The 23,163-nt window shown below is 43.9% G+C and overlaps 1 protein-coding gene across 2 annotated transcripts in view; it reads left to right on the top strand.

Annotated features, from left to right (window-relative positions):
* CEMIP (cell migration inducing hyaluronidase 1) overlaps positions 1-19,263 on the top strand; it is a 100,474-nt gene extending 81,211 nt beyond the window's left edge. For both annotated transcript variants that reach the window (XM_064721989.1, XM_064721988.1), the window contains exons 16-29: positions 217-345; positions 1,017-1,102; positions 3,750-3,881; positions 5,765-5,800; positions 5,930-6,085; positions 7,359-7,539; positions 9,393-9,608; positions 10,527-10,738; positions 11,195-11,380; positions 12,075-12,279; positions 13,043-13,129; positions 13,432-13,589; positions 15,006-15,106; positions 15,722-19,263. In XM_064721989.1, the coding sequence (XP_064578059.1) occupies positions 217-345; positions 1,017-1,102; positions 3,750-3,881; positions 5,765-5,800; positions 5,930-6,085; positions 7,359-7,539; positions 9,393-9,608; positions 10,527-10,738; positions 11,195-11,380; positions 12,075-12,279; positions 13,043-13,129; positions 13,432-13,589; positions 15,006-15,106; positions 15,722-15,849 (2,013 nt within the window). In that variant the 3' untranslated portion in view covers positions 15,850-19,263. The remainder of the gene's footprint in view (positions 1-216; positions 346-1,016; positions 1,103-3,749; positions 3,882-5,764; positions 5,801-5,929; positions 6,086-7,358; positions 7,540-9,392; positions 9,609-10,526; positions 10,739-11,194; positions 11,381-12,074; positions 12,280-13,042; positions 13,130-13,431; positions 13,590-15,005; positions 15,107-15,721) is intronic.
* The last annotated feature ends 3,900 nt before the right edge of the window (positions 19,264-23,163 follow it).

Below are 23,163 nucleotides of genomic sequence, written 5' to 3'. Positions count from 1 at the left end.
TAATCTCTTACATGGGATGCAGTGTTCTTACATCTTTATGTGCGTTAAACTCTTCATGTGCGTTAAACTCTTACATGGGTTACAATGTAAGAGCAAGTTCGTGTGCATTAAACTCTTCCATAGAGCGTTACATGGATCAATGGCTGTGGTTTGTCCTGAAATCCCCGGGCCTATGTTCTTGTCAGCAAAGTCTCAGCTGTCCCTTCTCTCTCTCAGGAAACAGGCTTTTGGTTTGTGCTGCACCACGTGCCCACAGGCCCCTCGGCAGGCATGTACTCCCCCGGCTACTCGGAGCACATGCCCATGGGGAAATTCTCCAACAACCGCGCGCACTCCAACTACCGGGTGAGTCTGCAGCAATGGGAATGCTGCCCTCAGAACAAACCCCATCCCTCCCTCCAGCCCCACAAGCTATTAGTGCCTGTGCCTTCTGTTTCCCTTGGAGCTCTGCTTGTTTGTGGCTCAGATAAGGCAGCTTGTGGGAGCACTCACGGCCAGCTGGCACCTGCTCCGCTTGGCGCTTGGGCATCCAGAGCGGCTCTCCCCTCTGCTCAGGCTGCTTCCCTGCCTCCGTGCTCCTGAAATACTGCCTCCAGGAGCATCTGCTGGCAGCCTGTCTAATGATACACCTCAGCTGCCAATACTGGCAATTACCTGAACAGCTTCTGGAGGGATAAACACGGCCGCTGTGTCTAATCGCTGTCTCTGCTGATTTGCTCCTTAGTGTGCCATGTTGTGTTACTGAGGGCTTTAGACTGAAGCTGAAGGTTTAGGTGTGTGGGATTACATGCAATTATGAGAAAAGTGCAGCTTTGGAAATTTGCAGCCATTTTGGGGGGTATATGCAAGTCTGGATAATCATGGCAGCCCTCTGTTTCACATGATATTGACAGAAGCTGTTCTTAGCATTATGGCGGTGACTTTGGCTTAGAACAATTGGGGGTAGAGTCTGGAGATGGAAAGAGCTGTAAAATTCATAAATATACTGTGATAATTGCATTTCTGTTTTCCTTTAGGCTGGAATGATCATCGATAATGGCGTTAAAACCACCCCAGCGTCTGCCAAGGACAAAAGACCTATCCTGACACTGATTTCTGGGAGGTAAAGTGTTTTGCATAGCTTGATTTGGAAAGGACTTCTCTTAAACACTGACTGAAAGCTCTGAATTTGCCCCAGGCAAGCTCACAGGGATCATTGCAATGCCTTTGGAGTGGCTCTTTTTGAGGAAAGGGTCTTCACTTAGATACCCCTTGCCATTTCTGACTTAATCTCTCCATTCTCCTTTATAAGGGACCCTCAACACCCACACCCTTCTGGTTTCATCCTCATCCTTTAGCTCTGAGCTGAGCTGGCTTGGATATTACATCTGCTGTAGGGTGTTCCATTGATTTTTTGAATTTTTTAGATAAGGAAGAAAATTCACTGCCTGGTCAACAGTCCCTCTGGGCAGGAGTTGCTGCAAGAGTTTTTTAGGAATAAGAAATTTCAGTACTTCTTGGGAATGCTATTAATTTTGTTCATTCTTTTAGAACCTGCTTAAACAGGGAGTGCTTATGTCATGGGGCTCATGCTTTGATTTCAGATTTCAGTCTAATTCCAAATCTGACACTGCAGAAACAATCACAATTAAAGACACAGAGCAATCCTTCATTTCTGTGCACAGCCTCTCTATGGTCTAATGGAGTAATTTAGAAATAATGGAAACCTCTCTGGAGATTGTATCATATCAGCAGACCTAGTGTGGTCTGGTGGCTTCTGAGAACCCACTCTCTCCCCAGAGCTGGCCCCAGAGGAGGCTGATGAAAGAGCTGCACTTGCACCCTTATATCTCATCAGAGGTTGAGTCTGGCTCTTAAGTTACCAACCCCCAGACATGTAAAAGGACTTAAATACTCTCAAATTTCCTTGTTTCTTTCCTAACAGACCAGTTGCCTCCAGTTGCACCCTAACTTACATTCCCCCACAACTGCATTTCTTGACAGAAGAAACCATGTAAGGAATAGAAACATGCTGAAAGCCTCTGCTCAGCAGGGGAGAATGACAACTCTATCTCCTTCTCATCTCTGGGGTGTGGGTTACCCAGACTACTGTAGTAAGCAGTACTGGGGTGGGATCCATCTTCCTTCCCAGGAGAGCCCAGGCAGGAGCTCAGATATCAGTTATCCACATCACCCTGGCTAGCAGCTGATGCTAAAAGATGTTCAAAAGGGAATGTTATTTACATTATTTAAATGCTCAGTTAATTGAAGTGATTAATTCAATGGTAAAAGTAGCTGCTAAAAAAATATTTTAAGAGCAGCCTGCTCTTGGGAGCCTGATGCTGCTTTTCCAAGCAGCTGAACACGTGCCTTGGGGAGCTGCCTGCTGCCACAGGCGCAGTTAGTGGTTAGAAAAGGCAATTTCTCCCTTGCCATACAAGGGCAGGAATGGCCCTTGGAAGGCAAACAATTCATAATGCACTCATGGTTGTGCTTGGGGATTACCCAGCAGCACAAACTACAGCTCAGATTATTTATTCCATTTTCCACCTTTCACGTGATAAGACTGAACTGAATAAATGACTGAAGTTGGGCTGGCTGGAGCAAACTGTGAGCTAGGCTGGACAGTGACAGAATTGGAGAGATTATTCTGCATTCAGTAACAGCATTTAATGTCCAAGTCAAATTCTGGACCCTGTAGTTATCATGGATGTGAATGAAATTGGAATCCATCTCAAAATATCTGTACTTAACAATGCCTGGGGAATTCACAAGAGCTGATACTAAATCTGTCTCTGAAAGTAAATTCACAGTGATGAAGCTGCCAAAGCACTATTCATTTATTGGAACCCTATCAGCCTGATGCTCAGTTTTAGATTGATATGATGGCTTATTAAGCAAAGCAAAGTGCTATTGAATATCTGTTAGAAATTTGACAGCTTGGCCTTGCTTTCCATGGTGAGGAATGAATTTTAATCTCTGGACCATGCGTTGCTGGCACTGAGTTGGATACTCATCTGTCAGGTTTTCTAAGCTGTGCAGTGTGATGGAGGATGCTCCTCCGAGAGCAGAAAGGAGCCTCAGGACAGGGGAAGTGACAGCCAGGCTCAGCATCACCTTGCTCAGATCCTGTAGCCCAAGCAGGGGCTGTCAGGGAGCAGCTGAGGGCACACATTGCTGCAGTTTCTGCTTCTGTCTGCTTTTTTTCACCAAATCAGGCCAATATTTCATCATACTGAGAACTTCAGGGTCACTAAATCTTGTACATGTGTCCTGTGTAGTGGGAGTAGTGAAGGACATACTCTCAGCCCCTCTCCAAGATTTTCAAATTCCTTTCCACAGCAAGAAAATTTGGCAGTGGTACTCATGGCCACACTATAGCCAGAGTTAGGAGATAAGAATGCTCAAAAGGGAAAACAAAAGGATATTTATCTAAATAACAGGAACATGCTAAAGGATAGCTGTAAGAGATTAAAAATAAATATATCTGGAACTTTTGGGAGCAATAATAAACTTTCCATGCTTTCAGCAATATATCAGCAATACAACACCGGAATGGTGAAAGGAAACTTGGAGCAGGTCTTTACAACTGCCTTGCCTGGACCTTCCTTCCCTTGGCAGCTGGGCCTGGCCACCACAGCTTGAGCAGACACGCTACGTGGATGGAGAGTGGTCCCAAAGCTGTTCCTGAGTTACCATAAAGCAGATGTTCAGGCAGCAAGGCCACCTTCCCTCTCCAACCAACCTTTCCTCTCTCCCTCTGCCTGCAGGTACAGCCCCCACAAGGATGCTGATCCTCTGAAGCCCAGGGAACCTGCAATAATTGAGGGCTTTATTGCCTACAAGAATCAGGATCACGGGGCCTGGCTGCGAGGTGGAGATGTGTGGCTGGACAACTGCCAGTGAGTTTTGCCTTATTTCAACTCTCAGAGTTCAGCCTGGTGTTTATGGCAAGCATAGCTGTGGTTCAGACTATTTATATCGCTTTGCACCTTTCATATGGCCAGGACTGAAAGGAAGATGAAATGTTAAGCCACCACAGGCATTATTTTACACAAACAAAACCTGCTTTGTCTGAGCTGGGGATGCCTCAGGTTGTGTCTCTGTGTAATGCTGACCAGCAATAAATTGTCACAATTGACGAAATACACACACACAGACACACAGATGCAAATAACTAAAAGTAAAACCTATTTTTTTTAAATATTAAAGATGAAGTGCTTTGAAAAGAAAACAGTGAAATGCACCACCTTTCCTGGCTCAGGCTGGTCACAGATCAGTTTTATGTGGTTCAGTGTAATGCTGAATAAGCAGGTACTGATGGAGCAGACATAAAACTATGCATCCCAGCAGCAAGGGAGAGTCTGGGCAAGTGTGTGTTGTGCTCTTTGAAGGCCATTTCCTGCCCTGGCTAGAGCTGATATTTGTTTTGTGCTTGAAAACAGATGATCTGCTGCAGTTTCTGTTTCTGAGCCAGGCTCCTGATATCAATCCTAGCAAAGAGGAGAAGAAGGAAAAAGCCCCTTTAGGAGGGGTATTGTGATAACCCTGGTGGGAAGGGCTGCCACGCTGATATCTGGTGTCCAATTCCCAGCCAGAGCTGCCTTACCTTGGAGTGACCCAAACCTCCTAAAGCAGCTAGTGGGATAAGCTGGCAGCAGTGACCTGGTGAGAATGGGGCTGTAGCAGAACACTCACAAATGTCATATTGAGCAATGCAGTTTGTGTTTCTTATGACCCACAAGAATCCACCCTGCTCTAAGGCCAGCAAGTGTTGTCCTCACAGATCCCACTCGGGTCACTGGGACATTTGCGTTGCTGAATATCCTTTGCCAGGGTGCTAAAACACCAAGTGCTTTATGAGTTTCCAGCAGCAAATCTCTGAGTGTGTGTGAATTGGAGGAAGCAGCCATCAAACTGTAATTGTCTTTATAGCCAGAGCCATTTCCTTTTCTATGGCTAGAATCTAATTTATGTGTCCCATTAACAGGGCCAGCGCTAATGTGGCCTGCAGGGACGCAAGGAGGCCATAGGGTGGGAAGGGCTGCCACCTACAGACAGCAGCACAGGGAGGGGATCTGCTCCCAGTCACTGCCAGCATCAGTGACAGACGTGGGAGGTGATGCTGGTGTGAAGACACCATCAAGACTCACTTGAACTATGAGTTCATAGTGGCATTTCTCTAAGCAGCAGTCAATGACCAACATCTGTGATTTATTTTATCCTGAAATTTCAGCAAAATAGAAAGATATTCTAATTTTTTTATTATTATTTTTAATAAGAAAGTTTTGGTCACTCTATTCCTGTTGAGGAAAGAGAAGCCAACCTGCTCTTTTTTTATCATCTCTTTTATGGAAGCAGTTTGTGAAACATGAAGACAGGGAAGCACAGTGTGTAAGGCAAAGCAACATCAAATAATGAAAACTGGTTGGAGTAGGAGATAAGCATGATTGTTTTATCTACCAGAGAAAAGCGTGTGATCATTAGACAAAGGGATAAAACTTTATTAGGCAAGTAAACTATAGCTAGTAATCACCATCTTAACCCCAGCTGGAGCAGTCAGGTGTGTGTCTGCTGCTTCATGTAATCCGCAAATTCTGCAGGATGTGCCAAGAGAGAAACTTCTAAAATTGGAATGGGAACAAGTCTGGAAAAACCCAAGTCCCCCTGAGCACTGTACAGTAATTAATCCCTGCTATTCCCCACTAGTTTGCTTGTTATAGTTTGACATGACAAACCAAAGTGACCCCAAATCTCTTCTGAAGCATCTGTCTTCTCTCGGCAGGTTTGCTGACAATGGCATTGGGCTGACCTTGGCGAGGTAAGGGTGGCAGGGCTGGGCACAGGGCTAGGTGGCAGGGCTGGGTGGCAGGGTTGGGTGGCAGGGATGGGTGGCAGGGCACAGGGCTGGCTGTCAGCAGCCCTTTCACCTCCAGCCCTTTCTTCCCAGCGGTGGCACCTTCCCTCACGACGACGGCTCCAAGCAGGAGATCAAGAACAGCCTGTTTGTGGGTGAGAGTGGAAACCTGGGCACAGAGACCATGGACAATGAGATCTGGGGGCCTGGGGGTCTGGATCACCGGGGCAGGACCCTGCCCATCGGCCCGTAAGTTCTGCTCAGCACATCAAAGCACTCACTCACAAATCCAGCCCAGTGTGGTTTCCCCAGCGCTGCTCAGTTTAATAACCATTACACAGAAAGGATTTAATTTCATGTTTCCCAATCCCAGAGTCCTCACTGTGCAGCTGCTGCTGGCAGGTACATCCTTGCAGGCTGCCAAGACAGATCAAGCTCCTCTTTCCTTCCTTTGCAAGGGGATTTGAGAGGACAGCAAGAGTACTCTGTGCTAGCAGGGCACCTCTGGACGTGTGATCAGCAGTGCTGAGCAGTGAGCTGAGCTCCATCAGCTGCCAGGAAGGCTCACAGAAGCCCCTTCCTAGGCATCCGTGTGCTCATGTGTGTGCTCAGTGCTGTCACTACAGTAGCCCCACAGTGAGCAAACAGCTCAACTGATGCTTTTCTGACATATTGCAGGCCTCAATTTTGTTCTCAGCAGTGATGCTGGAGACTTATTATAAACTATACCAATAATGAAAACCCATTCTGCTATGGCTCTCCTAATATCCTTTACACATATGTGGACATATCTCATCTTGGATGTTGTATGCAGAAACTCAGAACAAATGCACTGGAGCAGGCAGGAATTCTCTAAGGGATCATACGAGGAAGGGTACAAATTTATTTGTTATAAGTGAAATTTGAAACGTCTTATCTTAGCTCTTAAAGACCTTAAGCATCTTGTTCATTTAATTGGTAAGAAGATGGTGTCTTCTTTACCTTGCAGCTGATATCAGGAAAGGCTGATAAAGATTAATCTGCTCCTCAACTCTTCTTAGCTCTATAAATTGTAGGACTTTTCCTCATTTTCAAAAACTTTTTTTTAATTGCAGTTGATTTGCAATGCTTCTTTCCAAATCCCTTTGAAAGATGTGGTGGGACTTCTTTTAGCCCTGCCATTACTCAGCCCAAGGAATCTGCACAGCTCTGCTGAGTTTCAGGTTTCACTGCTGCAGAACTCATTTCTGATGGCAAACACAAATTTATTCATCTTTAGCTCAGTCCTTTGGCATTGCTGTTACTTCCTTCCCTGGAGAAGTGCAGGCTAAATAAAGATGATCTATTCAACATGAGAGAACTTGAGCTGAACTTGCAAGGATAAGAGAGCTGAAAAGAAGGGAAATCCCTTCTCTTCCAAAGCAGGAACTTAGGAGTCATCCTACGGCCTGCAAGAATTGAAAGTGCTGTGGGACCGTGCGTGTCTAGAACACATCTCCTGATGCTAACGTGCCATGACCAAGTCTCTCTGAATGCATTCCAGGGATTTCCCCATCCGAGGGATCCAGTTCTACGACGGGCCCATCAACGTCCAGAACTGCACGTTCCGCAAGTTCGCGGCGCTGGACGGGCGGCACACGAGCGCGCTCGCCTTCCGCCTCAACAACGCCTGGCAGAGCTGCCCCAACAACAACGTCACCGCCATCCGCTTCGAGGATGTCCCCGTGAGTCCCCTCCTGTAGGGATGGTTAGCTTGTCAGAGTGACCCCGAGATTGTTAAAAGTCTCTTTTCCCAGCCCAGTGCTTGAAGAAGGAGTCAGAGCTCTTAATTTCTCTGTCTCAAGGTTGTTTGTTGTATCTTATCTATAAAAAATTTTCTCCTGCCCCGCCGAGGTCCATCCAGCAGGACAGTTCCAGGCACCCTGCCTGCCCCTGGGGCAGTGTTATGTCTTTACACCAAAAACAACATATACAATGTTTACAATTACTTTCCAATACCTATCACCTATGTTAGACAGTGAGCTTCTACTCTAAACCAATCTGTAAGTGTCAACATCACAACAGAAGATGGAGGCCAAGAAGAAGAAGGAGAAAGGCTGGACATGCCCAGTTCCCTCCATCTTGCCTCCTGAACCCCCATACCAAAACTCCAAAATCTACTTTTCCACCCCATGATAACCTCACTAATATTTTACCTGAACTGTTGTGGCTTGCTGATCTTCATCTAAGGTTGGTAATTTGCTTCACGGGTCATAATTGAAACCACAGGTGTTTTGGGCTCTGTGCCAGGGCTTCTGAACCCCCTGGCAGGGGTCCTGGCTGTCCTGGACAGCCAGAGGGATGTCCTGGGTCCTGACACCCTCCCAGACAGCCCTCCCTGCCCTGGAAATGGGGCTGTGGGCAAAAAGCAGAAAATCTTGCCCATTGTCTTTGCCAGAAGCTTAACAACAATTAAATATGATGGGTGCAATAACAAGAAGATCCAATTGTATCCATCAGGTTTGCAGCAAAACAGATGCAGGGATTGTTAAAAAAAAAACTCATAGCAACAGTGAAGTGAAAATAATTTCCATTTCTGTACGGCTCAGAAACTGAAGAATCAGCCCCTCTTTATTTTCGACAGTGGTATAATATTAAAGCAACAGAAGGAAGTCTGTTCTGAAAGGCCAGACTGACCTAGAAGCAGAAAATACTGATTTTGGGGAACAGCCAGTGAAACTGAGCTGATGCAGGATAATTCTGCAGCCCTGCACACTAGGGTAATTCCAGACCAGACTCCAGTTCTGCAGACATAAATGAGAGCAGAGTCCAGCCAAAAGGAGTTTGCCAAATTTTGAATTACAGTATGAACCTCTGGGTGCTGGTCTGAGCCCGTCCTGGGGTCTGTTCTTTTGAGTTATTTTTGTATTTGCCTGCACAAATACATGCTAACTGTTTCACTGAGGTTCACCTTTAGCAGCTGTTAAATCCGGCTGCCAAACATTACAAACAAATAAATAAATAAAGTGGTTGGGCTGAAATGATTTGTGTTGCCTAATTTTCAAAAAATTAGCAGGCTTGCTCACAGGTCAGGAAAAGTGCTGACCAGTGCCAAATATGATGGGAAAGGCAAAATTCCCCTAAAAGTGTTGGTTGGTCGCTCTCACATTGCACAAGGCAGGCTGGTGACATTACATTTATTTATGCTGGATAAAAATATCAGTCAGAAGTTGCCTGAGCAGCCATTTCCCAGGGCTGTTTCCCACATTGGTATGACTTCACATGGCTTGGAACTTTGAAGCTGTGTTAGCAAACAATGACTGAAGTGGCTCTCGTGAAATTGCCCCGAGTCCTGAACCTTTGTCTAGAATTTTCAAATAAACCTTCCCACTGGTGAGGCTGAAATTGTGGTTTTTTTTAGCCTTTCCCCCATGGTCAGCAGGGAAATGTGTGTCTGCTCTGCCTAACAAATCAAACACACCTTTTAAGTCAGAAAATGGGTAAATTGAGCCAGTAGTGACCAAGGGCATCCTTTTCTTGTACTCTAAGTGATGAATTCCTTTCTGGAGATGTAAATTTGTTCCACTGTTCTGTTTAGATTACCTCAAGAGTCTTCTTTGGAGAACCTGGCCCGTGGTTCAATGATCTGGATATGGATGGTGACAAAACATCAGTTTTTCATGATGTGGATGGTTCTGTGTCAGAATACCCAGGCTCATACCTGATCAAAGAGGATAACTGGTTAATCAAGCACCCTGATTGCATTGATGTGCCCGACTGGAGAGGCTCCATCTGCAGTGGGCACTTTGCACAGGTAAGGCCGCTCACCTTGCAGTGTCATTATCACTTTGGTTTGTTTAAAAATTTGTTGGCACTTTAAAGCTTGACCTGTAGAAATGGACTTAAGAGTGCTCAGTGTTTGTTTATCAGCATGTCTGCACAGGTGGTTCTGAACATGGGAAATACTGTGGTGTATTACCTGAAACCTTGGCCTTGGCTGCTGACAGCTCCAACAACTTCTGCCTGAAGCCTCCTGAGAGCTCCGTGGGCATGCACAGATTAATATTCATAAATCCATGGGCTGTCAGCTAGTTATTTTCCCCTGATTTATGGAAGGAAGTGCTGCCCACAGTGTTATGGGAAATGTGCTGATGAGTCGAAATTAGACTTCAGCTTTCATGGTCTTTCATCCTGTGTGTGACCACCAAACCATTCTTCCCACCACAGGAGCCCTGAGTGCTGCTGCCATGAGAGCCCTCACTTTCCTCTGCTGAGAGGGCCTGGTTTTGTCTTGTGTTTTGCAACAGTTGGGGGTTTTTTGTGTGCAATGCCCCTACAACCAATTTCTAACCACTGAGCTGGGTTTCAGGCTTCTGAAAGCCAGACAGAAGGATCCTTGTTCAGCACAATTCAGATGTCTGAGGCAGATACTGTCCTGCTGCTGAGGGTTGCAGGGTGCTGTGGAATATCTCAGCCCTGCTGCAGCCTCTGGCACATGCCCTTGAACTCAGTGGATGAGGAAATGAGTCTTTTTTTTTTTTCCTGAAAACAGTTTGCTTTGTTGAAATGGAAGCCTAAGAAATTGAACATAAGTGCACAGCCCACAGGTTCCTGCCCAGCATATAGGACTTGCTCCAGCTCACATCTATTGAGTATCTGAACCTTTCACTGTAGTTCATTAAATCCTTGGTGATCTCTCTTTTTGTTTGGTTGGTTTGTTTTTTCCATCCAGATATACATCCAAGCCTACAAGCCAGCCAACCTGAAAATGAAAATAATAAAAAATGACTACCACAATCACCCACTCTACTTGGAAGGGGCTTTGAGCAAAAGCACTCATTACCAGCAGTATCAGCCAGTTGTAACTCTGAGGAAAGGCTACACCATCCACTGGGACAAGACAGCCCCTGAAGAGCTGGCCATATGGCTCATCAACTTCAACAAGTGAGTGAACTGAGTCCCAGCATTCCAGCACAATCGTGTAACTGCACATTTCTAATGGGTGAGGTCATCACCTCATGAGCTCTTCCAGAAGGACCATGCCTGTTCCAGGAAGTCCATTCAGTTCATCTTTTCATGAGCCATCTCAGGTTCCTGTTTCCTCCCCCAGGAAGCTCTGTAAGATAACTCAGTTCATTTTTGGAGGTTCAGAGCTAATTCATTCCTGGTGCCTGGAAGTCACAGGTGTAGAAGGCAGGAGCAGATCTGCCCTACATTGCTTAACTAAACCATGATTGTTATGTCTAATTTGTTTTGCATTATTCCATTCTAAACCATGAAAATTTTAACTGGACAGGAAAAAAACTTATTGTAAATTATTTATAGTTTGGCTTCTAGCATGCCCAGGAAAATAATAGTTATGTTATAACTTGTTACAATGTGGGTCTTTGCTATTTTTAGGAATGACTGGATCCAAGTAGGGTTTTGCTATCCTAAAGGGACAACATTTTCCATTCTCTCAGACATCCACAACCGTCTCTTGAAGAAAACATACAAGACTGGGACCTTCTACAGAACCTCCCAAATGGAGAAACTGGAGCACAGATACCCTACCAAGGGGTACTACTACTGGGATGAGGACACTGGGTAAGACAGCAGGCCTGGCTGGTTTGGGCATTGCTGCTTTGGGAATGCTGCTGGAGCTGTTTGCCTGATGCCACTAGTGGGGATTGAACCAAACCAGGAAGGTTTTCTGGGAATGTGACCAGTGTTTAATTTTCCTGGGACTCCAGGCCTGCCAGTCATTCACAGCCTCTGCTGCACTGCCAATTACTCTGGGAAATGCTTTTCCAAGTGAATACAAATTAGAATAGGAAAAAAAAAAGAAAAAGACAAAAGTAAAGTGCTGACCACAAAACTTAACTGAAGACATGCACAGCCCTTATTGTTTTGAACAACAACTATTTATAAACACCATGACAGGGATGCTCAGGAACTAAGTGCAAAGCCTGTTATTTTAAAGGATTAAAATAATGGGAAAGAAAGAAAGACCTAAAATACAAAGCATGTATTTCTATATTTATCTATCACTATAGAATAGAGCTCAGAAGGTGTTCAGGTGCTCTCTGATTTCTCTGTTTCACTTTCCATGAGCTCCCTAAACTATTTCTGGGATGAGTGTTCCCTTTTATTTGCATGTGAGATGTTGGGCACTATAAAACACAGGGCCAAGGGCTGCAATGCAAATTATTGCAAACCATGGGAAAGAGTCCACCAAACCAGTAGGTTTTTGCACAAAATGTTTGAAAGATGCTGTTTGTTTTTTTTTTCCTGCCTACAGGTTGCTGTTTCTGAAACTCAAAGCTCAAAATGAGAAGGAGAAGTTTGCCTTCTGCTCTGTAAAGGGCTGTGAGAGAATAAGAATCAAAGCTGTGATCCCAAAGACAGCTGGTGTCAGCGACTGTGAAGCCACAGCCTACCCCAAGTACATTGAGACACCAATAGTGGAAGTGCCAATGCCAAAGAAGCTCTCCAGTGCACAACTGGTAAAGCAGCTGATTTCTTATCACAGAATCACTGCTCGTGTAAATCTGGCACATACTGAGCACACAGATATAGAAAAACTTTGTTCCAGGGTCAGCATATGCTGTGCCTGATTTTCTGGAATGTTTCAGGCAGGTGAAATAATATGAAACAGATTCTTGCAATGTGTGGAGAGCCACTGCAAGCTCTGTGCTTGTTCTTTTGGGGCTGTGATGTGATGTGCTGTTCTTGAAAGCACAGGGTGAAAACTGACGGGCTGGAAGACAGGTTGGTCCAGTGAATGTAATTTTGGAGCCTCCAGCTCCTCCAGGCTGTAAGGACAGCAGTGACACACAGGGGACTGAATAGTAGAGCTGAATTATTCTCATTTATATAATGCATGACACAGTCTCCAGTATCCAGTCTGATTCTGGGGGAGGAAGTGAGGTATTTATCTGTTATTTGGGTTTTTTCACTCATTGCCCTTGAAACTGGAATACACAGCAAAGCCTTGGAGAATTATGTGTCAGTTCTGCAAAGTAAGAATCACTCTGCCATTCAGTGAGACAGCTTAACTGGTGACAGGATGAGCAGAGAGGTTACCATCGTGCCCAGATTCATTAGCAATTTAATTTGGCAGGTCAGTGCTTATTATGTAGCTTCCTTGTTGATTGAATTTCAGGGTTTGAAATGTTTTCAATTAAAATGCAGCATTCAGGTAATGGACATTCTCACTAGAAAATCTGTTGGTTTTTTTTTCTTTTTTTTTTTTTTTTTTGCAAACAGAAGACCAAGGACCACCTAATTGAAGTGAAAATAGAAACTTACAAGAAACAGTACTTCCACCTGAGGGATGACTTTGCATACATTGAGGTGAGCAAATCCTCTCAATGAACCTAATGGCGTGCAATTCTACACCACTTGCTTTATCTTCATGGAAAACTTGCTTACAAAGTTTCCATGGAGAGTTAAATTCGAGTCATTTCTGCTTTGTATTTTGGGGGAAATAAAAAAGGGGTGTATCTTCTCCTGATACGCAGGATAGCAGGATCTCAGAGAGCTGGAATTCTGCCCTTTGAAACAAAGAGCAGTCCTGTGGCTCAAGTGCTTCTCACAGGTGGTTGTTTGCAATTGTGTTACTGTGAGAGATGAAGGATGTTTTTCCCCCTGCCCAGGTTGATGGTGTCAGGTTTTTCCTCACTGAAGAGGGAATCCAGCTGGTAGTGATTGATGGACACCATGGAAAAGTTGTTGATCGAGTGACATTCAAAAACTCCATTCTACAAGGAATCCCAGCACAGATAGAGAATTATGTCAACAACATCAAAGATCAGTGAGTAAACAATCTGTTCTCACTAAGGGGCAATGTACAAGAATGCTGCAGAACACTCATCTTTTTCTTGGATTTTATCACCCAACAGCAGAGCAATGCACCCAGTGTATTTTTGTGCCTGATGGCTCCAAAAGAGCCCAAATGTGTGCAGGGCATGCAGGCAGCAGCAGGATGCACTCTTTGATTCAGGGACTGATTGAGCCCCAGATAATGTGCAGGGCTGCATGTGATTAGTAAACTGCAGAGCTACATTTATGTTGTGGGTTATAGACAAACTGCAGAATTAAATTCACAAAGCACTGATCCATACAGATGCACACAGCTTGCATTTTTTTACTGCATATATGCTTTCTCAAATTGCAGATAATTCTACTAATAAAATACATTCCCCTTTGCACATTTCTTGCCCAGGCCTAAAGGCTGGATTATTTTTTATTTTAAGTATGGGCAGCCAGAAATGAAGAGTTTTGGAAATAAGTGATAAGTAGCCAAGAGATGTTCCTGCATCTTGGAGGACAATGGCTTCTTCTGCTGGAGGGAGAATTGGAACCACATCAGAAACCCCATTAACCAAAGGGGATGTTCCCACATTAGCTTGTGGAGTGCTTGTGGGAAGTGAATATATTTAATTGTTATTAAATCTGTTTGGAAATCTGATTTATTAAAAATATGAGTGCTTTATTGACAAATGATCTGAAATAGCTGTGGGCAGATTGACTGGATATTGTTCTGGCATTTACTCTAGAGACTTGGGGGAAGCTTGAGCAGAGTGCCATGCAGGTGCAGGCAGATGTGTTTCTATTGTCTTAAATAATTCTAGAGGTTTCAAAAATCACATCACATAGTTACTTCAGGGAAGCATGGTAATTTTTCACTTTTTTCATATAAAAAATATGTAGTCTTTTCAGAGAGGCCATCATCCTGCTTTGCAAAAATCCCAATCCTGGTTAAGTCCAGTTCCTGATTAGTAATAGCAGTGATAATATTAACACACTTTTTAAAGAGAAGCACACTGAAAGGAATAAAAAAGTAAAGTCAACAAAAGTCTAGTGGAAATGAATTTATTCAGGTTTAATCTGCTAATGAAAGAACAAGAAATTGCTTGAGACTTGCTAAGGGCATCCCAGGGAGAAGATGGGTTTCTCTGAGCAAAGCAGGATGGAACTGCAGGTTAGAAACATTTAAATCATCCTAGAAAACCATGTTTAAAATTAAAATTTAAAAAAGTGACTTTTGTCTGCTTTCTAATGGGTTTTGCATGACTGGAAAAATAATCTGTGACCAAACTGTTGGAAAGCATTGAGAAGCATTAAAGCTGAAGCCACACAGAGGCAGGAGTTACCAGTGCTCAGGACAAAGAAGTGAGGAAGGTGTTCTGACTCTTCACCCATTTACAAACCTCTTTGTTTCCTTCAGCTCCATAGTGCTGGTGACATCTAAAGGAAGATTCATTTCAAGAGGACCATGGACTAAAGTACTGGAGAAACTTGGAGCAGGAGAGGGTTTTAGGTTAAAAGGTAACCAGTTTTTAAAAACTCATTTCTAACCTCCCATTATTCCAGAAAAGGGACCGTTTTTTCTGCTTCTAAACTTTGCCTAGCTTGTTTCTATCAGCATGTGCTCAAAACATCCTAGAACCAGTAATTTATTTATTCAGAAAGGTTGCATCCACTGCAGCTTTGGTTAACACGCTCCATTTAAAACTGTAAATAGAAAAAACATACTGGCAGTTTTTCTTAGAAGTAAATAATTCAGGGGATTTGATTTTCCAGATTAAGCTTAGATAAAAAGACCTTTTAATAATAGAAATATTGAGTTTTTTCACCCACTAAATGCCCTAAACCAGGATTTTTTTACTTGTTTGAACCTGTTTTTAGCTGGTTTTCTCTTGAAACATTCTGACCTGATGGCACAAAGCACATTGATTTCAGGGCATCACATACTGCATTAGAATACAGCTCCACGTGCACATTGCTGCAATCAGCTCTAGGAGCTTTAGGGATGATTCCATCTGTGTGTGTGTGTGTCACACACGTGGCTTCTGTGCACCTTCAGCCCTCCAGCCATGAGGTGTGGCCATGCACACAGCTGGGGTTCTGGCACACTCCAAATGTATTTGCTCTGATTTGCAGAAAAAATGGCTTTTGTGGGCTTCAAAGGCGGCTTCCGCCCCGTCTGGGTGAGGCTGGCCACCAGCGAGGACTCAGCTAAAATCTACCAAGCGCTGCCCATTCCTGTGGTGAAGAAAATGAAGTTGTGAGGACACCCTGCTGTGCCTACTGGCCGCCAGCACCGCCCTGTGGGATGGATGGACGGACAGACGGACAGACTACTGACCGCTCTGCGCAGGCCTCGCCCGCCTGCATCGCCAGCGTAGCATTTTGTTGTTGTTGTTGCTGTTGAAAAAGAAATCTCACTGTAAGTAGTAGAGTGGCCACACGTGACAGAAGAGCCACATGTGTGACCGGCGTGTGCTCGGGGCTGGCCAGGCCAGGCTGGCTCAGGGGGCACTGAGCGAGGCCTGGGCTGTTCCTGCAGGCCCTGCTCCTGGCACAGACTGATCCTGCTGCTGCCTCTTGAAGGGGAGCTCTTGGTCTGAAGACCATCAAGGGTTGTTGCTTCCACCATCCTCTCTGAAGACCATCAAGCGTTGTTGCTTCCACCATCCTCTAAATTGACTTTTCCGTAGTGCAACTAGCTGCTCGCGTAGACATGGGATGCCAGTTCAAAGACTGGTTGACAATCGGGTTTGAGTGATTTCCTGGATGCTGGGAAGTGTAACTGGACAGTAAGCACTTCCCCTAACGCTTCTGTGAGGTTGGATCAAGCTCTTTGGGGTGTGTGTTGTACATGCAGCCCACGGCACATAGCTGGGGAAGAAATGACAGAAGGAGTGGACAAAACATGCCAGCAGAGACTGATGGAACCACCTATTCCTGCTTCCTCAGAAAACTGCATTTTTCCTATGGATCAAGGTGTTTTAATAGTGGCTGTGCAAATATGAAATTTTCCTTCAACAAACAGCTGCAGGCTAGAAGGAGAGCAATGTTAATTAGCACATGTATTTTCTCAGCCTTTCCCATTCAGCCTTTCCCTCTGTACAACAACATCCAGGATCAGTTTATGGTTGCCAGCTAATGCCATCCCAATTCAAGGCTTCCAATTTTTGACTAGGAATACTGGGACTCATCTTATTCAGCATCAAATAGGGTGAGCTGCCCTTGCCTTTCCCAGGACATCAGAGGGAACAGGATCAGACTGCTCTGCTGTGTTTTACTTTCTGATCCTGTCTTCAGGCTTAAGATATTATGTCCTGGTCCTCCTGTAAGGGTTACATGAGACCTGGATGAGATCTTTCCAGGTGGCTGAAGAATTAAAGTGGGAATCCCAATGCACTATTTGGATGTCTTGTACCTCCTTTCCCCCTGCTTCAAACAAAGACCTGGGTAATGATGGCAGATCAGAGTGGATCAGGACTTTACAGGGGCATCTCTTGAAGGTGGAATGTTAAAATTATCTTGTAAAATACTGAAGCGTTTCTGGTGTTCAGTGATATTTCTGTCAGTTGCCCCAAAATACCACACAGGCGTTTCTGGAGGCTGTGGCTGTTCTTAGAAATCTGAGGGCAGGAGGGAAGTGTGAAAGACATCATGACAAGCTTTTAAAGAATGTCAATCTTGCCAGTAAGACTTGGGTTTATTTCCCCACTTTATCTCTGCCTGTCCCTACTGCCACATAAATTATTCCAATTGCTGAGGGCTACTTTGTTTATTAATTAGGTTTTTCTTTTTCCCCACAGTATCAAAAATACTACCTTGAAATTAGACTAAAAAGCAAGGATTTTGTTTGTCATTCCAAAGGCTGTGCAGATACTGGTTTAGATAAGGTGCTCTGATTGTTAAAGCAAGCATGAACAAAATTTAAATATACTGTAGGTTACATTCCACTCAAGCCTCTCCTGGGTTTTGAAACTGGAAATGTTCTTTTCAGTCTTACTACAAAATTGTTTTGAATTCACTGAATGTCATGTGTATTGTATTTAACAAAGAAAAAAAAAAAAGAGCCAAGTGTTCCCTCCAAGCTTCCCAACAAGAGTCTGGTAATGAATGCTCCTTAGGCATTTGTGCTGTTTGCAGAGTGAGTGGGCAACATTTGTAAAAGGTAAATGAGATGGGTTGTTTGTTCCTGAAAATTCTTATGATAGTTTGGGGATTTTGCAAATTATTCCATGAAAGAATCAGTCTCACTGGTGTTTCAACTGTGATCATTCAAAACGTTTATCTGATGTCCCATGATGGCCACAGCAGTGCCAGATCCATGAAGTCAAGGGAAGAGACTAACAGGAATTCCCTTGGGTCTGTCAGCTTGAGTTGTCTAAACCTTTTCCCTGCCCTGAGCCAGTGCTGTTGATTGCAGCAGTTTTGGTGGAACACATTTGCTTCCAGGAGATGGACCAAAACAGGAGTTTTTCCTTCATGAGCACTTAGCAGAGGGTGGGCAGGAGAGCCAGGCTTGGGATGTGCCTGGAGTGGGATTTGCTTAGTGCTGGGGTTGCCCTCTGCAGTGCTCCACTGGCCATGGCCATTTCCCCTCTCCTGCCCTCTCTAAGAGTGCAAACACCCAGGAGCATCCCACCAGGTGGGTCTGTCCCCTAGACTGCTTTGTTCAGCTTGTTTCCTTTGTGCTGAAGTGTAGCATCTGATTTTACTGGTTTGGGACTTCTCAGGGTGAAAGCATAAGACTTGGCTTTAGGCAAAACCATTTTCTTTTCCTTTCCTAAAAGATCTCACCTTATTAAGAGAAAAAACTTCAGCAGCTTGTGCTGTGATGCTGAGCCTGGCAGGTGGGGCCTGTTTTGGAGCTGGGGAGGGTCCTGTGCTGTGAATTCCTGCAGGGAATCAATCACACAGCCAGCAGAGCATCCTGGCTGTGTGCAGGGAAATGCCCAGGGCTCCTGGTGAGAGGTGACATCCTTCTGTCCTCTGGAGACAGAATGGAGCCTGCTGCCATCCCCAGTCACAAGAGCTCTGTGCCAAGTGACTCCTGCTCAGTCTCTGCCTGTTCTAGAAGCTGCAGTGAACTCTGACCAGTGAATTTCCCAATTCTCATCCCCTGCACGAGCTGCAGTGACCCTCTCTGTAAGGTCTTTTTACTGCAGATGTTTCCATGTTTGCCTACACAGTTGCCATTGGTGGAGTGGGTTTTTTTTTGGTTGCATTTTGTTTGTTTGTCTCTTTGTTTGGATGTTTGGGTTTTATTGCCTCTGTTCAGTTGCTTGTTTTACCTGTCACCGAAACAGCTGGTCCTTTTTCGGAGTTAGATGTTTGTACATTTTCTTATAGACTTTCCAATGAAAAAAAAAAAAGATATATTTTCTATTAATTTATTACAATGGCACTAAGACAACTAAATTGCAGACATATGAAGCATTTTTACAGGAGTTGAGCATTGTCCAGTTTGTTAAGGAGGTTGGCAATGTGTCTTTTCTGATAATCTGCTTTGCACTTGAAAGCTCTCTATGTCCACAGACTGTGGTGGTGCATTGACTGTCGGGTTTATGATGACAAGAGCTCTTGGGACGTCGTTTCCAAAAGATTGTGGCTTACAACTGAAATAACACGTAGTTGTTTGGAGTACACAATGTTTATCAAAATAAATATTCTGTGCAAATTTCTTATTTTATTTTTGTCTCCCTACTTATTTCAAAAGACAAACCCAAGAGGCCAAGCAGACACTGTCTGTATTTGTTGGCCAGTCCACACAGACATAGCACCTTTCACTGCCTGGTCACAGCTGCAGGATCTGAGAGAGGGGGTCAGGAAGGGAAGGAGATGGGAATGGGAAGGGGGATATTGCAGCCATGAAAAGGCCTGTATTTGGGGTACAGTGGGGTGACAGGCCAGGAAAATGGAAATGCACCCAACTCTAGGGAATCAAAAGGAGATTTGAAGAGGGTTCCCTCCACCTCACCTTCTGCCAGGACACAGGCAGAAATCACTGCTGCCCTGTGTGTGTATGTGCATATGTATCTGTCCTTCTGGGACCAGGGATGGCTGAGTGGATCAGTTACCTAAGATCAAAAAACATAAGAATATAATTTTTTTCATAAAATATAACATGATTTAACATTTAGATTACATTATAAAGAGAACATAAATTATTAAAAGAGTATTATAGACTAGAAGATAATGGAATAGTTTATTTTGGAAAAGACCCCTAAGGTCATTGAGTCCAACAGCCATAACCATATATTAGATAATATATATTTTTATATATTACAACTTATATTTATGCATATTATATTATATTATATTATATTATATTATATTATATTATATTATATTATATTATATTATATTATATTATATTATATTATATTATATTATATTATATTATATTATATTATATTATATTATATTATATTATATAATTCATTTATAATTTTTATCTATTTTTTAGCCGGAGCAGGCCGTTCCCTGTCCGCGGGCGTCCTCTGGTGGCCGCGGCCGGTCTCGGCTCTCGGCGCTCCCGGTCCCGGCCGAGCCCTGACGTTCTGCGAGCCTCTCCCGGGCACCAAGGGCCAAACGGAGCTCTCACCGCTCCTGCTGCCATCTGCGGGGTGTAGGGATGCTCCCTCCGCTGCCTCACAGAGCTTTGGTTATTCTCCGCAGCGCTGTGGAGCACAGGAATCGCTGTCTGTCCGTGTCCCCAGATTTAGCGCTGTTCATGCAGCGCTTGCGGCCTTTGGGAGCAGCCGGTCCGTCACTGGAGCCGCTGCGCTGTGTCCCGGCTTTCTCTGCCCGGATCCCGGAGCTCTCTCAGGGGCTGTTCTGCCACCCCCCTTCTGAGCACAGGATGGGGAGGGATGTGTACAAAGCAGGGCTGCAGCCACACCTTTCCTCCTTCACAGAAACCCTCCAGGAGCTGCTCCCTCAGCGCGGAGTTGAGCCCAGCCCGTACCTCACTGAATAACCTCAACAACAAGGCAACGATAACCTTAACAAAACGGCAGAGAGACCTGCAGCACTCTGCAAAGGGATCTGTTCACAATTTCACAGTGTAAGGCTCAGCTGGAGTGTCTTAGCACTGTCAGGACATGGGCAGGGGCCTGTGATAAGGGAACGGTGACAGGATTCAATAGGAAATTACTCAGGAGGAAGCTCCCTACAAATACTTCTCTCTCTTCCTTTGCCAGAGGTGTAATGTGAGATCACAGTGAAATTACCAGCCCCACCATAACCCCATCTCCTCTCCTCCTGTGTCGGTGTAGGATTAGTACAGGATAATGTTTCTTAAAGCACAGATACCTCACCTGAAAGCAAAGGGCCTGCCAGCTGATAGCAACACCTAAGGAAATGAATGCAGCTCATTTATTTCTGCTTTCCTGTAGAAAGTTCCAGTATTCAAGTGCTACAGCTCTGTCTCTTGAACACGAACTGCTCTGATTACAAATCTAAAGTTGATTTTCTCATCCCAGAAAGTGAGGCTGTCCTGGCTTATCACTGCTGCCAGAAATAACAACATGGCTGAAATAATTTCAGGCCTTAGTTGGGTTATCTGAGCACTGAGCAATATGGCTTAAATGGTGATGTTATGTGGGAACAGAGGCTGAGAGGAGTGGTGATAAAAAGGAAAGTGGTCTTGCCCTCATTAGGTTGCACAGCTCATTAGTTCGCAACAAACTACCTGGTACCCACATTAAAGGTGACAGTTGTTTTTTCAAGATCTTGTGCTCAACTGTTGTCTGAAATGCCAAAGCATTTGCATGTCTGTGCTTCCATTAAGGTCCTAGCAACTGCATCCTATTATAAGTGCAATTATCTAAAGTCCACCCAGTGATTAATATGCTGAACAGCACCTGAAAGACAGCAGCTGACTATCTAGGGTTGGCAAGGCACATGGTATGGCTGTGGATACAACTGGCAGGATTAATAATAAAGTACTCATATAAAAGTCTCATGTAATTTCACATATGTACTATTTTGGACACTTCTGAAATATCATTTTAGATGAGGGGATGCAAACTGACTCATTACTAAATTTTTTTGCAAAAAGAAGTTGAATGAAATGGAGTTGCAGGAAGGGCAAGTTAAAAAGAATCCCAAATATACAAGATGGCCTTCAGGCATGAATCTCAGAAATAATACCAATTGTCACATAAATACATCTATTAAACCTTGCACTACATTTATTCCTGTATAATTCAGTCTTCCTTAGTACAGAGAAAACTTTATATATAAAGTTACAGTAAGATCCAGCTCACTTCATGGTGCTGTTCAATCCTTGCACCTTGCAAGCAAATTCCAGGGCCTTGCTGTTCACCTCTTTCCAATGCACACAGAGCCCTGATGACATGTAACTCTGCTACCAATTAAGGCAGCCAACTAATTTAAATATTAATGATTTAATGAGTGCTCAGTGCTCTGGTCAGTGCCTCCCACAGAACTGGTGGGCAGGGTGCCAACACCAAACTCCAGCCGCTGTTCAGACACAACTGATTAAAAAACCTGATAAAAAAAACTTTAAAAGCAGCAGATGTTACAGGCAGTACAGATGGGGCCACAGGTTTTTTGAGAGGTACCAATAAATTATCTAAGGGGAAAAAAGTTTGGGTTATAAACTCCATGAATTAGAGCATTGCAGTTGCTCTTCTGCAAAAAACAAAGATGTCTCTTGTCCCACTTCAACAGAAACACAATTCTGGTGTAAGAAAGAAAAAAGCTTCTGTTTCTGAGAAGTTGTAGCCGTTGTCCATAAAATGGGGAAAAGACTGAAGCTCTAACTGTCCCCTCCCAAAATACCAATGTCTATGTAATAATAAAAAATAAACTAATAAATAAATAAATAAATAAATAAATAAATAAATAAATAAATAAATAAATAAAATACCTATTAAAAATCATTATTACCATTATCACTGTTAATTGAAATGATGGTTAACATATCTGGTTTTCCTATCACACTGATATAATGCCACTGGTGACCCAGCCAGTATCAGCACTGGTCTGTTGAGTAGCATCACACCCAAAAGGAACAAAGCATTTCCCATCTGTCCCTGGCTAAAGGCTGGCACTGTGCAATGCCTGATTGTTGTGTGTTACAGCAGCTTTTTAAATGCTAATCAAAAACTGCTCCAGAGCCACAGTGTCCAACCCCCTCCACCACCTGACTGCTGCAGGAGAAAAAATACCATCATCCAAAAATCCAAGTGGAGTGATTTTCCTTCTTTTCCTTTCTGGCAATTTGGTACTACCTGAATTCAATAGCATTTGTCCTGTTAAAGGGGTACAGTATAAAAGATAAAAAACAGTGATATTCAAAAATAATTAATTTTATCCACTCTAAGATAAAATATTCATTTCATTCAATATCTTAGAATAAGAACTATCAAATAGCAGGGTATGATGGACCTAGTAGGATGGCAATCTTAATAAAGAAAAACATGACAGTACCAATGAATTAGGCATTTTAAAAACAGAGGCATCCCCTCTATTTAGGCACTAAGTTCTTTGAATTTCTATAAATATCCAATGTAATTTAAAATAAAAGCTCTGGAAAAGACAGAGTGGAGTAA

This window comes from Zonotrichia leucophrys, chromosome 10 (assembly GCF_028769735.1).
Source record: "Zonotrichia leucophrys gambelii isolate GWCS_2022_RI chromosome 10, RI_Zleu_2.0, whole genome shotgun sequence".
Classification (NCBI taxonomy): Eukaryota; Metazoa; Chordata; class Aves; order Passeriformes; family Passerellidae; genus Zonotrichia; species Zonotrichia leucophrys.
This window is presented reverse-complemented; position numbering and strand designations above follow the sequence as displayed.